Raw genomic sequence first — 12,889 nt, forward strand, 5'->3', positions numbered from 1 at the left:
TTGTCCATATAAAAATGCTTGTTTTTTTCCCCTTTTTGTGGCCCCTAATTCCTAAAATTTTGAGGCAATTACCCCCAAAATCAATCCCAGCATTCCCTTTGTGATATGGAACCTTGTGGTACAATGTCAGAGAGATCCATACACTAACACACAAGTTATGTCTGGAAGTTACAAAAATGCTTATTTTTGGCCCCTAATTCCTTAACTGTTGGTACCATAACCCCCAAATCCCAACCTTCCTTTTGTGGTATTGAACCTTATGGTAAAATTTCATAGAGATCCATTCACTTAAACTAAAGTTAGAGTGCGAAAACCAATGTGTCTTCGGACGACGACGACGACGACGCCAACCTCATACCAATATACAATCGCAAAATTTTTTTGCGGTCGTATAAAAAAATGCAGGACAAAATTTTTCATCCTAGCCCTAGTCGATCTATGAAACTTTCTACCAGATCTATTGATGTCTAACATACACATATCTGTCATAGTGTTCAGAGTTACATCTTTCTTTAAGGGCGAAAGAAAAATCCTATAAAGAATCGACGGACTATTTGTAGATCTTGTCCTCTTGATCTACAGAGGCCAACTACAGTAACTGCTAGGGGAAAATAAATGGAGATAAAAAATGGTGTGTACAGTAATAGTGTCTACTGTAATAGTGTCCACTGTATTGGTGTGTACTTTAAGTGTCCATTTTAATGGTGTCCACTATAATTGTGTGTAATGTAATGGTGTCTACTGCAATGGTGTGTATTGTAATGGTGTGTACTGAAATAGTGTGTACTGTAATGGTGTGTACTGTAATAGTGGCCACATAAATGGTGTCTCTGGTCATAGTGTACACTGTAATGGTGTCAACTGTGATGTCCACTATAATGATGTCCATTCTAATGGTGTCCACTGTAATGGTGTGTACTGTTATGGTGTCCACTGTAATGGTGTGTACTGTAATAGTGTCCACTGTAATGGTGTTTATTGAAAAAGTGGCCACTGAAATGGTGTCTCTTGTCATAGTGTGCACTGTAATGGTGTCCACTGTAATAGTGGCAACATACATGGTGTCTCTGGTCATAGTGTGCACTGTAATGGTGTGTACTGCAATGGTGTCCTCTGTAATGGCGTGTACTGTAATGGTGTCCACTGTTATGGTGTGTATTGTAATAGTGGTCACTGAAATGGTATCTCTTGTCATACTGTGCACTGTAAACGTTTGTACTGTAATGGTGTGTACTGTTATAGTGGCCATATAAATGGTGTCTCTGGTCATAGTGTGCACTGTAGTGGTGTTTACTTTGATGTTGTCAACTATAATGATGTCTACTATAATGGTGTCCACTGTAAACGTGTGTACTGTAATAGTGGCCACTGAAATGGTGTCTACTGTGATGTTGTCCACTTTAATATCCACTGATAACGTGTGAACTGTATTTTTGTGTGGTGTAATGGTGTTCACTGAAATGATTTCTACTGTAATGGTGTGTACTGTAATATTAGCCACTAAAATGGTGTCTTGTCATAGTGTGCACTGTAATGGTGTTAACTGTGTTGGTGTGTAGTATAATGGTGTTCACTGAAATAATCTGTATTGGAATGGTGTCCACTGTAGTGTTGTACTGTAATAGTGGCCTCTAAAATGGTGTGTCTTGTCTAAGCGTGCACTGTAATGATGTCTACTATATTGTCAACCTTAATGGTGTGTACTGTAATAGTATCCACTGTAAATGTATCTACTTTAATAGTGTCCGTTGTAATGGTGTCCACTGTAATGGTATTTAATGTAATAGTGTGTACTTTAATAGTGTCCACTGTAATGGTATGTACTGTAATGGTGTCCACTGTAATAGTGTGCACTGTAAGTGTGTATAGTAATGGTGTCTACTGTAATGGTGTCCACATTATTAGTGTGTACTGTAATAGTGTGTATAGTAATGGTGTCTACTGTAATAGCGTGTACTGTAATGGTGTTTACTGTAATGGTGTACACTGTAATAGTGTGAACTGTAATGGTATCTATTGTAATGGTGTCCACTGTAATGGTATCTAATGTAATAGTGTCCACTGTTATGGTATCTACTGTAACTACGTCCACTGAAATAGTGTCTACTGTAATTATGTCCACTGAAATAGTGTGCAGTGTAATGGTGTCCACTGTAATAGTGTGTACTGTAATGGTATGCACTGTAATGGTGTGTATTGTAATGGTGTTTACTGTAATGATGTGTACTGTGATATGGTGTCCACTGTAATAGCGTGTACTGTAATAGTGTGCACTGTGTGTATTGTAATGGTGTCTACTGTAATAGTGTGTATTGGAATGGTGTCTACTGTAATGGTGTGTACTGTAATAGTGTCCACTGGAGTTGAATATTGTGGTGTCCACTGAAATATTGTTCACACTGTGAAGGTTTTCACTGAAGTTGAACAATGTAATGGTGTCCAACGAAACAAGTGTCTATTGTAATAATGTCCAGGTGTGTATGCTTACCATCATTGTCCCATGAAATCTTAATATACAGTGTTGGTCCTTGTTTCTGGGTATTATAAGCACTGTAATATGTTGATGAGATTTAGGATCATAATGACAAGGACAAAGAAATTTGTTTGATGAACAAGCAAGAAAAACAATGAAAGTTGAATCTTTGAAATACAGTTAATTCATATTTTTACTATTCCAAGTCATTTTTTCCATTTCAAATTTGGACTAGTGGCTTTAGTCACAGACTGCAAGGGATGCTTCCATTTTCAGCTTGAACCATAACTATAAGTAATGGACACCTATGGATAAACATTGTCCAAAGAACAATGAAATGAGGTAAAGGTTAGATGAAACCTGCCAGTAGGACATGTACACCTTGCAATCATTCTATACCACAAGTATAGTTGATTGCTTATAGAATCTGAGATAGGGACTTGACCACATAAACTTAACCTTCATCACTGATCCATAAAATGATGTTGAAGTCAGATGAACCTTCTCTGACGGACATGTAGATCTAGACCTTGTAAAGAACCCATATACCAAATAGTTATCATTCAAATCATAATAAGTGAGTATTTCAGAAGACAAAATTTTTTGCAAGCAGGCACTGAACCATGAAAATGAGGTAAAGGACAATAGACATAGAACAGACGGAAACTTCGTAACATAAGGTATCTGCAAACAAGGTATGAAGCATCCAGGTCTTCTATCTTCTGAAATATAAAGCTTTATACAAATAGTTTATGTCGCTGGTGGATTGTTATCCCTATGTCTCAGATTCTGCGGCTTTCGTAACAAGCAAAACAAAAACCTTTATAAAAATGCATATGTATTAAGCGTCTGTTGAAACCAAACAAAATAACTTAATTTTAAACATGTTCAAATTGATGCTTAATAGATTTTTTATGATTTACAATAGTTTTGTTTGACTTTGTAATGTTTGTGATAATACCGGCAGTCCACAAAAACCAGGACCTAACGGTGGAGGGGAGGAAGATGCTAAGTATGTTGATTGTCTGAAATTTTGCTTTGAGACAGTTTATCAAAATGGTAAAGAAAGGAATGGAGGGAATATACATGAGATGGTATTCACAAGATATTCTTGAAAAAAAAACACAATATCATAGTAACAGTGCTTTTATTTCTTTTCTTCGTCTGGACTGTTACTGCTGACAGATCTTCATTGATGCTAGAGAACTGGCATTGCATCCAGTAGTTAGAAATATAGATTCCACCACTGCATCAAGTGTGTTGCGATATTTCTCCACTTGACAGTTAAATTTTAATATTTAAAGCGTGTGGCTAGCAGAGCTTTTTAAATGATCAAAATTAACTGTTGAGATTGGAGAAATATCGTAATACACGAGTTATAGTGGTGGAATCTGTTTCTCTAATGATTTTTAGACGATATTAAAACAAAGTTTATCCTTCCTTTTCAAAGTGTTGCAGAAAGTTGTGTTCTTTATATGTGACGTCATCAGGCATGATCACCTTTTTTCATGTAATTCAGGAAATTCAGAAGAAACCAAGAAAATTTGACGTCATAATTAAATTTTGACCAATCATTTGCTGAGAACAAAGTTTTCTGTAAAGATGAGAAATATTTTACACACACCGACCGAGAATGTGAAAAAAGCATGAAAATTAGAGAAATGACATTTACTGTCGATGTAAACAGTATCGTTTAATATTTACTTATAACAACAATGTTCTTTACAGGAACAAAAGTAGGAGTTATAAAAAATTACATCAATAACTCAGTCATTTGAAGCCAGTATTATGAGATTTGCCGTATTACTTGTTTCTCTTTTATAATTTTTTAAGCATAAAAAAAAAAAAAAAATCTCCCATGCAATTTTGTAAGAATTTAAAAAAAAAATGACCAACCATTATCCTGAAATATTTTTGGTGGCTGTTTATCAAAATAAAAAACATAAGTCCTATTTGTTTTAGACTGGTTCTGTTGTTTTTTGTGAAATGTAAATATATTTACCATTTCATCTTCATACTGAAATATCACCTCTATCAGAATCAATATCAAATACTGTATATTATATTAATAAATGTTATAGTATTGTAAAATTCAAAATTCATATAATTTTGTAGTATTTGTATTTCATATTTGAAGACAAATACAACCTTTAACACACCCTTGTTGACCATTAACAGTATTCTATTACCATTTAAAGTGAATAAACACATAATCAAAAGTTCAAAAATTTATCATGTAATACAATCATTCATAAAATAATACTTCTTAGTTTCTGGTCCATTATTAACCCTGTAATTTATGTTGATATCTAAAAACCTGAAAAATAATAAAATTATGACATCTATGAATATTTTATAGACATTTGAAGGCCAATCTAAAGAATTTGCTTTCATAAAACCATAATTTTGGAATTAAAAAAAAATATATAAAATGAAGTGGTTTACCACAAAATAATTTGTCATAAAGGAAAATCTAAGAAAAATATTAATAAAAGATGTTTAATAATTGCAGAATTTTTACAGTGCAAGCAACTTCTCCCTCGCAAAAAAAGAAATGATCATAGAGCGAAAACTATAGGGTTCCCAATTCTTTGATAACTGCCAATAACAAGTGGAAACAATAAACTAGATACAATACCTGGATTTATAATTATTCGGACAAAGAGAAAATTCTCCAGTGATAAGAGTTCCTTGGTCAACATCAAATGGTTCTTCTAGGTAAAATATTGTCTGACCCCAATGTGTATCCCTAAAATAAAGAATATATCCTTTAAATATAAGGAAACAAAACATTCAGTAAAAATGTATCACTCATTAAGTATCTTATGGCAAAAACAGTCATGGAAGCACCATATATTATTGCATTTAAGGTTATCAACCAAATAAAGGTAAAAAAGATTACAATTCTAATAAGAATGCACACAGTGCCGTGCTAGGCATACTCCTCTCGTAATTCAACGTATTGACAAACATGAAGTAGGTGTCTGACAGATCCAGAAAGTGCTAACATTTTAAAACTCATCAATGACCAAATATAAAATCATTCTGTTCAGCAGAAAAAATATACTGGAGAAATGATTGATTTCTTTGAGTTCATTCAACATATTGAAAAATTCAAAGAATCTGTAAACAGGAAGTATGTGTGTAAGAGATCTGAAAATTTCTCACACTTTACAACTAATAACTGCCAAGCTGTTGACCAGATAAAAAGTCCTTCCCTACAGTATATGCAGTAACAGGAGGCTGTCAGAGTGACAGCAAACCGGATTTCCTGCGCATGCAGAGGTCGAACCCTGAACAGTTGAGCAAGTATGGACAATACATTTAAGCTTAAAACAGCTCTGAATTTGGATTGTGATTGAATATTTGGCACAGCATAGGTTCGTGACACAAAATGAATGTGGTCAAAGAACTGAAAAATTTGAAATTAGACATTTACCTATTATGGTCCAATATCCAAAATCTAAGTACATTGTTAGAATCAGCATATCAAAGAACCCAAAGAATTCAATTTTTGATGATATCAAACAAAAGTTTAATTTAGGAGCCTTTGGACCTCAATGTGGACCAATTTGATAAAGGAACCCAAAATCCAAAATCTCTAAATACATGGTTATAATTAGATTCAGCATTTCAAAGAACCCCATAAATTCAATTTTTGTTGAAATCAAACAAAGTTTAATTTTGGACCCTGATTTGGACCAACTTGAAAACTGGGCCCAAAAATCCAATATTTAAATACAGGTTTAGATTCAGCATTTGAAAGAACCCTATATATATTTAATTTATGTTGAAATGAAACACAGTTTAATTTTATACATATACTTATTAATATTCTGTTCAAAGGGAAACAACTCAAACTGAATAAATGATATATACAAATAGTTCCCTAAAATTATGATATGATGTTATATCTATTTTCAAATTATAATCAATAAAATTAGATATGATTTAACCACTTAAACATTGCTAGAATCAGCATATCAAAGAACCCAAAGAGTTCAATTTTTTTATGAAATTAAATAAAATTTTAATTTAGGACCCTTTGGACCTCAATGCAGTATTATCTAATTAATAATGAAAATAAATACAGGTTTAGATTCAGCATTTCAAAGAACCCTATATATATTCAATTTATGTTGAAATCAAACACAATTTAATTTTGGACCCCCATTTGGACCAACTTGAAAACTGGGCCCAAAATCAGAAATCTAAATATATGTTTATTAATAGACAATATAAGCTTAGTTTAATTCATCAAAAAAAAATATATATATATATATAGCATGGCCATTCATAATATTTATAGTTTATACAGAATAACAAACAAACCTACCACAAAATTCTTCAAACAATTTACCAAAGAAAGAAAATAAATCCAAAATGTCATTTATCATTAATTCAATGTCTTTTAAGAATCTATAAAACTTATCTGTAAGTGTAATCAAACTTTATATATATAATTAAAGGGAGATAACTCAATCACATAATAAGTACCACTTTTGGCTACTAAAAAGGGCTGTAACTCAACAACGAGAAAAGCTAAAATCGTGAAAATTGAACTTGACCTTCATTCAGTCACAGGAAACAACATATCTAAATTTGGTTTTTATGTTAATGAACAGACACTGTCTGCCAGCCGCCTGCCCGCCTACCGTACATCCCCAAATCAATAACCAATTTTTCCTTTGAAAATTCGGTTAAAAACTGAGAAAGAAAAGTGTGACAGAAATATTTGTTAGACAAACAGAAGAAAGGAGGGATAGACATGGTGAATGCAATAACTAGGAAATGGGGGTATAATAATTTGCAAAAATTTTGGTTTGAAATGAATAGCGACTGGATTCTGTTTCAGTCATATATCATTTTTTCAGCATCAAGGTCTGATGGAGATTAGAGTTGTCAATTACAACCATAAAGATGGTAATAAATACACTATTTCACTGTCATGTACAAGTACTACACAAATTTGCAGTGTCAAACTGTGTTGAAGAAGCTACGGTATCAATCAACATCATTATACCACAAGTTAAAATTGTTTCCATTGAAAATATGTCAAACATTACATAATTGGATTTAGGGGCCTCAGTGGATGAGTTGTCTAAGAAGTCGAACTAATGTATCATAAGCCAGTCAACACTGAGCTTGAGGTCAAATCCCGCACATGGCAGGTGTGCTTGACTCCAATCTAAATTGACTAGGATTGTTAGTTTTTCTATTGAAGGTCAGTGGTTATCTCCAGGTACTCCGGTTTCCTCCTTCAATAAAAACTAACCGCCCTGAAATAGCACAATAGATGATATGCTGAAAGTGACATTAAGCACCAATCAATCAATCAATCAATTATAATTTGATTCTCTTTTGTAAATCATGTTTCCCTCATATCTATGATTAATAGCAAATATCAAGTATCTCATATTTTCTTACAAAATACAATGTATAATACAGTATGAGAGATTCAGACACTGCTGTTGAAATATATCAGCTGCCTGGATCATATTCAATGAACAATAAAACTATATTTCAAATTTCAGATATTTAGAACAAGGAAGACAACTTTATCAAAATTAAAGGACTCATCAATATTATTCAGAACCTCTGTACAACATATGGCTTGTGGGATGTATAAGCATATTTCAAACTTACAAAGATTTCAAATTTACTATGAGACTCAGATGTGTTAGAGTAAGCTTTTCTTGTCAAGAGGTCTGTCACAAATTGTTCATAGTAGAGTCTGACCCTTAAGATTTTATCAAACTTGTAATGGGAGTTTTTTTCATCAGACTCAGAGAAAATTCATCCCATTAAGCCTGACAAATCAGGGTAATAACCATATGTTTCGATTCTACACTCATAAATCAATTAAAAAAAGGTAAAACTCAATGCCCCTACTGCCTGTCAACAAAAGATAAAAAGAGATTGGACTAGGAACGATTTCTTACTCTTCAAAATAGAAAAAAAAACAATATGAACTAATATTGTATCAAAGAAAGCTCAATATTAATGAAAGCAAGCTTTTAGTACTTAACCTGCCGACCTGCTGATAAAGAACTGTTTAGTTAACCTCTCTGATCAATATCAGTGTCTGTATACTGCAATAATTTCATACAGCTATGTCATGAACAGTGTACAAAGTGCAATGGCAAGCATTATATTGTACAGAATACCAAGAAGTCTATTATTAGGGCAGAAAGAGATTTGAATGTAGATTCCTAAGCTTATTTGCTTTATAAATAATATGACCATGAAAAACCATCTTTTGAATTATCATCCATTTATGTTAAATTATTTATAATCAAATTTGTGTTTCTGGAAAATACTTATGCATGGCTTAACCCCATGCTGTATCTACATACTCTGAATATGGTGACGTTGACAGAGTTATGTCCCCTGGAAATGTTACTGTAAACCATGTGATGAATCCATGTATTGTTGATTGTCCAAAACATTCTAGTTTAAATTGTTTCTGCAAATAAAAATAATAAGTAAATTTGGTATTGAATAATTTTAACCATTTAACCAATAGCTTTGGCTATCTCAGCCAGTTTACTGGTTGCAGTCAACACATTGTTAATAGTTTTTGTCTTTTGTCATTTTTAAAGCATTTACTTTTTTATTTTTGGAGAATTTGATGTAGATGGCATTTCTTGATATTTTCTATTTTATTCACAGCTATTAAAGACTCAAAATGATTTTAATATTGACATATTGTATTAACATCTTTCTACTGTATGTTGGCCTCTGGATGTCGGTTGCTTATATTTGTTAGGTGGCTGTATTATTCACTTTCATTCATATATATTGACCCTGCTTTCCAAAGTATACATTATCTCTTATATCTTTGTTCAATATAGTGGTACTGTTTTTTTGCTACCTGTGATCATTTTTAATTGGGTACTTCACTTTTATGACATTTTGGTCTTAATATTCATAAGCATGATAAGAGAAGTTTCAGTTCCTAAAAATTAGTTTAACTCAATTGATCTTATTCTTCATTCATTTTAACTGATGGTGAATAGTTGGGCATAGTATTACATAATTTTTAAATTGTGTATGATTTCACACCTAATTTATTTGGAATATTATACTGTTGTTGTTTTTTTAATTAAAATTGTTGGACCAACAGATTCTATCATCCATGTTACCATATATTACTTATGATATTGATCTACTTTCAATGATTGGCAAGCCTTGCATTTAAATTTTTTAAAATCAAACTATCTTGATTAGATAAAAATCATTATTAAAAGAGTATTGGGGTAAATATATTTAAATTTTGTACCTCACTCCTTCTATAATAGCAACTTCTGGCTATTTATTCCTAATAATGTTTTTGTGTTTTTTTCCTTCCTAAATGTGATGGCTGTGCTGTCCAATATTTTTTGTGTCTAGTGTTGTCTTTTTTTAATGATATTTCATATCAAATTGTTTTCAGTGAAAACAAATGAATGACAAATATATTTGGTTTATCTTTCTTTTACTGTTATGTATTTCTGAAGTTTAAAAATGTTATTTTTTCTCCTTCATTAGATTTGAAACTGTTTTTACTACAACAGCCTGTACACAACTATAAAGTTAAAAATCTATGCACCTTATGCACTGAAATGTTCATGTCTGTGTGTATTCTGAGGTAACAGCTTTAAATAGGTTATTTTCAGCTACTACATGCAAAAATGAAAATACTATTTTGATTGCATTTTTAATACAGATTAAAATTTTATGTACTCCCATTTGGCTTATAAAATCACAAATTATCACTAATGCCATCTCTGCTCATTATTATCCAGATTACAGAGATAACATTTTAAAATAGAATAATAAAGTGCATTTTATTACTTATAAGTAGTTAGAATAATCAATGCACAATGACATAACACTTTTCCAATAAATTTATAAAATTCTGTGTATTTTTCAAATTTTGTACATATTATTGTAACATCAGAAATTAGCGAGTGAATTTATTAAATAGCACAAATCCATGATAATGATGCAAAATATTATTTAACTATTAACTATTAAGATTTAATATGATTTTGTTATAGAAATTTATTGAGAATAAAAATTGAGGAAAAGAAAAAAAGTTAAAAAGTAAAAAAAAGTTCAGAATTTACAGTATTCAATGGTGCTATGAGGGTACATGTCTTATCCTTGGCTTGGCAGCTTACTTTGATATTATGTAATTCTTGGAGTGTTACTGTTTTCAGATCTATAGAACAAACTGTTTGACCATGGGACATAATACTCATAGGTGGTACACATCTTACACTTACATTCCCTGAAATAAAAACTATAAAGTAAACACTTTGTGGCATTAACTAATCCACAATTAAAACCATAATACAATGATAACTCAGTGTACAGGCATATATTAATTTACTTAAATGAAAATTGAAATATTATAATTGGTAATTTACATCCAATCCTTCACAATTATTAAAATATAGATGTAGGTATCTACAATACATACTTCACATCATCTCTCACAATTCAACTTGTTGTAATTAACAAGAATATGTGTTCTTTGGACACCATGCCCTGCTCAGACTTTAACATTTCCATGTTGGATGATCTGCCAAATCTGGGTATTAGAAACCCTAATTTGACATATATTTAAACATTATAATTTACAAGTGTACTAAGTTTCATGTTGATGTGACCAAACCTTCATGTAAAACTACCTTGAACCAAAACTTTAAACTGACACAGGACCAACTGACAGCTAACAGTTAACCAATGAATATTAAAAGTGAAATATAGGTCCAATGATTTTCCTTAGTGTAACAAAATACAAATACAAACTCTGTCACAAATGATTCATTCTTGTATGATGTAGATCAAACAGAATATCAAATATACATTTCCTGCTGAAGAATAAAGGGTAGAATCAGTTTTTATGAAATGATGATCCTGTCAATCAATATTATAATGTTCTAATAAAGCCATGAAATAGCCACTAGAGCTGAAAGTGGTGCTTAACAACAAAAAGCAATCAATCAATCATAAATTTAAATTTTCCAAGTGATATTGTTTAATATTGGTTGCTGAGTTTTCTCACACCGTACATCCATCCACAAAAAAATCTTTTTACATATTAGTGAACATATATATTAGCACTGCAAACTCCTTTTTACTATTTGCTGTATATATATACATTGTAATGGTTTAACTTACTTGATATACATTTCTTTGCACATTTTTTCATGGACTCCATTGAAACCTTGTACATTGATTTAAACTCATTCCATATATTTAACCTAAAAATACAAGAGTTTGCATGCTAAATATATAAATAACATTTTCTGAAAACATGCCTTCTTTAATCTTGCTTACAATACCTAAGTTTTTAAGTAGTTCCTTAATAAAAAAAAGTCTTCAACTGTTCACATATCATTTTTATGTCAATCATTGTTATGATGCCCAAATTATTATTATAATGATTGCTTTATGCAGATCTGCCAACTATCCCGATTTATGGGTTGTATCCCCATGGGAGATGGGAGGGGTTGGCCTGACTATTTAAATCCTCTATTATATGAAATTAATACCTAAAAATAGTTATTCAAATGAGTTGAATGGTATTTAAGTACATATATACTCAATAAAATCATAGTATATTGTATCAAACATACTTTAGGCATGTATAAAACATGCACTAGGTCCTCTTGTGCTTAAAATCCCCTATGGAGGTTTTGAAAAGTTGGCAGGTATGTTTTTGTTACTTATAACCTTACAGGATAAAAATTGGAATATGAAATATTTTTTGGAAGCCCTGGTTTAGACCCAAACTTAAAAAGTGTTCAACCACTATAAAATTTGTCTATCCCAAAATTGTTATAATAGAAAAACAAAGGATATGGGGTATCCATCCATGACACAAAATCAGTACATACACAGCAAAAAACACACAATAAGCAAAGGAACAGCTTTTTATTGCTGTTCTTCATCTCAAAGTCACAGTGAGGCCTTCAACACGGAGCAAAAAAACTCTCACCTCACTGCAAATTTAAGACAGCCCCTAGCACAGCTTGAGCAGAATTCTTTGCAAAAATAATAAATTTGGATAGACTTTGTAAGATGTAACACCATGCCTCTAATAAGAAAAAAATATTTTAATCATTTCATTTGTGAAATGACATCATAAAACCTGAAATACTGACACATATTATTGACTATATGGTCATTACATGTACCAGCAAAGGATACTTGACACCTTGATACCAACCAGACACAAATAAGGTAGTATCAACTAGATTGGTGATCTAGTGATCACAGATACCCCCCAGCAACTGAGCAATCATGATTTTGGTAAGTGGTCCAAAACATTCTACTGAAATTCATATAAAAAAATAATTCTCCATTCATTATTTTGAAACCCCAAATTTTGAATTTTTCCAACAATCAAGTACATCATGCTGG

At 31.7% G+C, this 12,889-nt stretch overlaps 1 protein-coding gene across 1 annotated transcript in view; it reads right to left on the reverse strand.

The window, feature by feature from the left end:
- Window positions 1–4,688: 4,688 nt before the first annotated feature.
- The window catches only part of LOC127708548 (protein arginine N-methyltransferase 6-like), a 46,938-nt gene continuing 38,737 nt past the window's right edge, over window positions 4,689–12,889 (reverse strand). The window contains exons 9-13 of the mRNA XM_052213458.1: window positions 11,645–11,727; window positions 10,639–10,748; window positions 8,830–8,939; window positions 5,112–5,222; window positions 4,689–4,790 (exon numbers count right to left, since the gene is read on the reverse strand). Coding sequence (XP_052069418.1) covers window positions 4,706–4,790; window positions 5,112–5,222; window positions 8,830–8,939; window positions 10,639–10,748; window positions 11,645–11,727 — 499 coding nt within the window. The 3' untranslated portion in view covers window positions 4,689–4,705. The remainder of the gene's footprint in view (window positions 4,791–5,111; window positions 5,223–8,829; window positions 8,940–10,638; window positions 10,749–11,644; window positions 11,728–12,889) is intronic.

The sequence above is a fragment of the Mytilus californianus genome, unplaced genomic scaffold (assembly GCF_021869535.1).
Source record: "Mytilus californianus isolate M0D057914Y unplaced genomic scaffold, xbMytCali1.0.p SCAF_1, whole genome shotgun sequence".
Taxonomy (NCBI): Eukaryota; Metazoa; Mollusca; class Bivalvia; order Mytilida; family Mytilidae; genus Mytilus; species Mytilus californianus.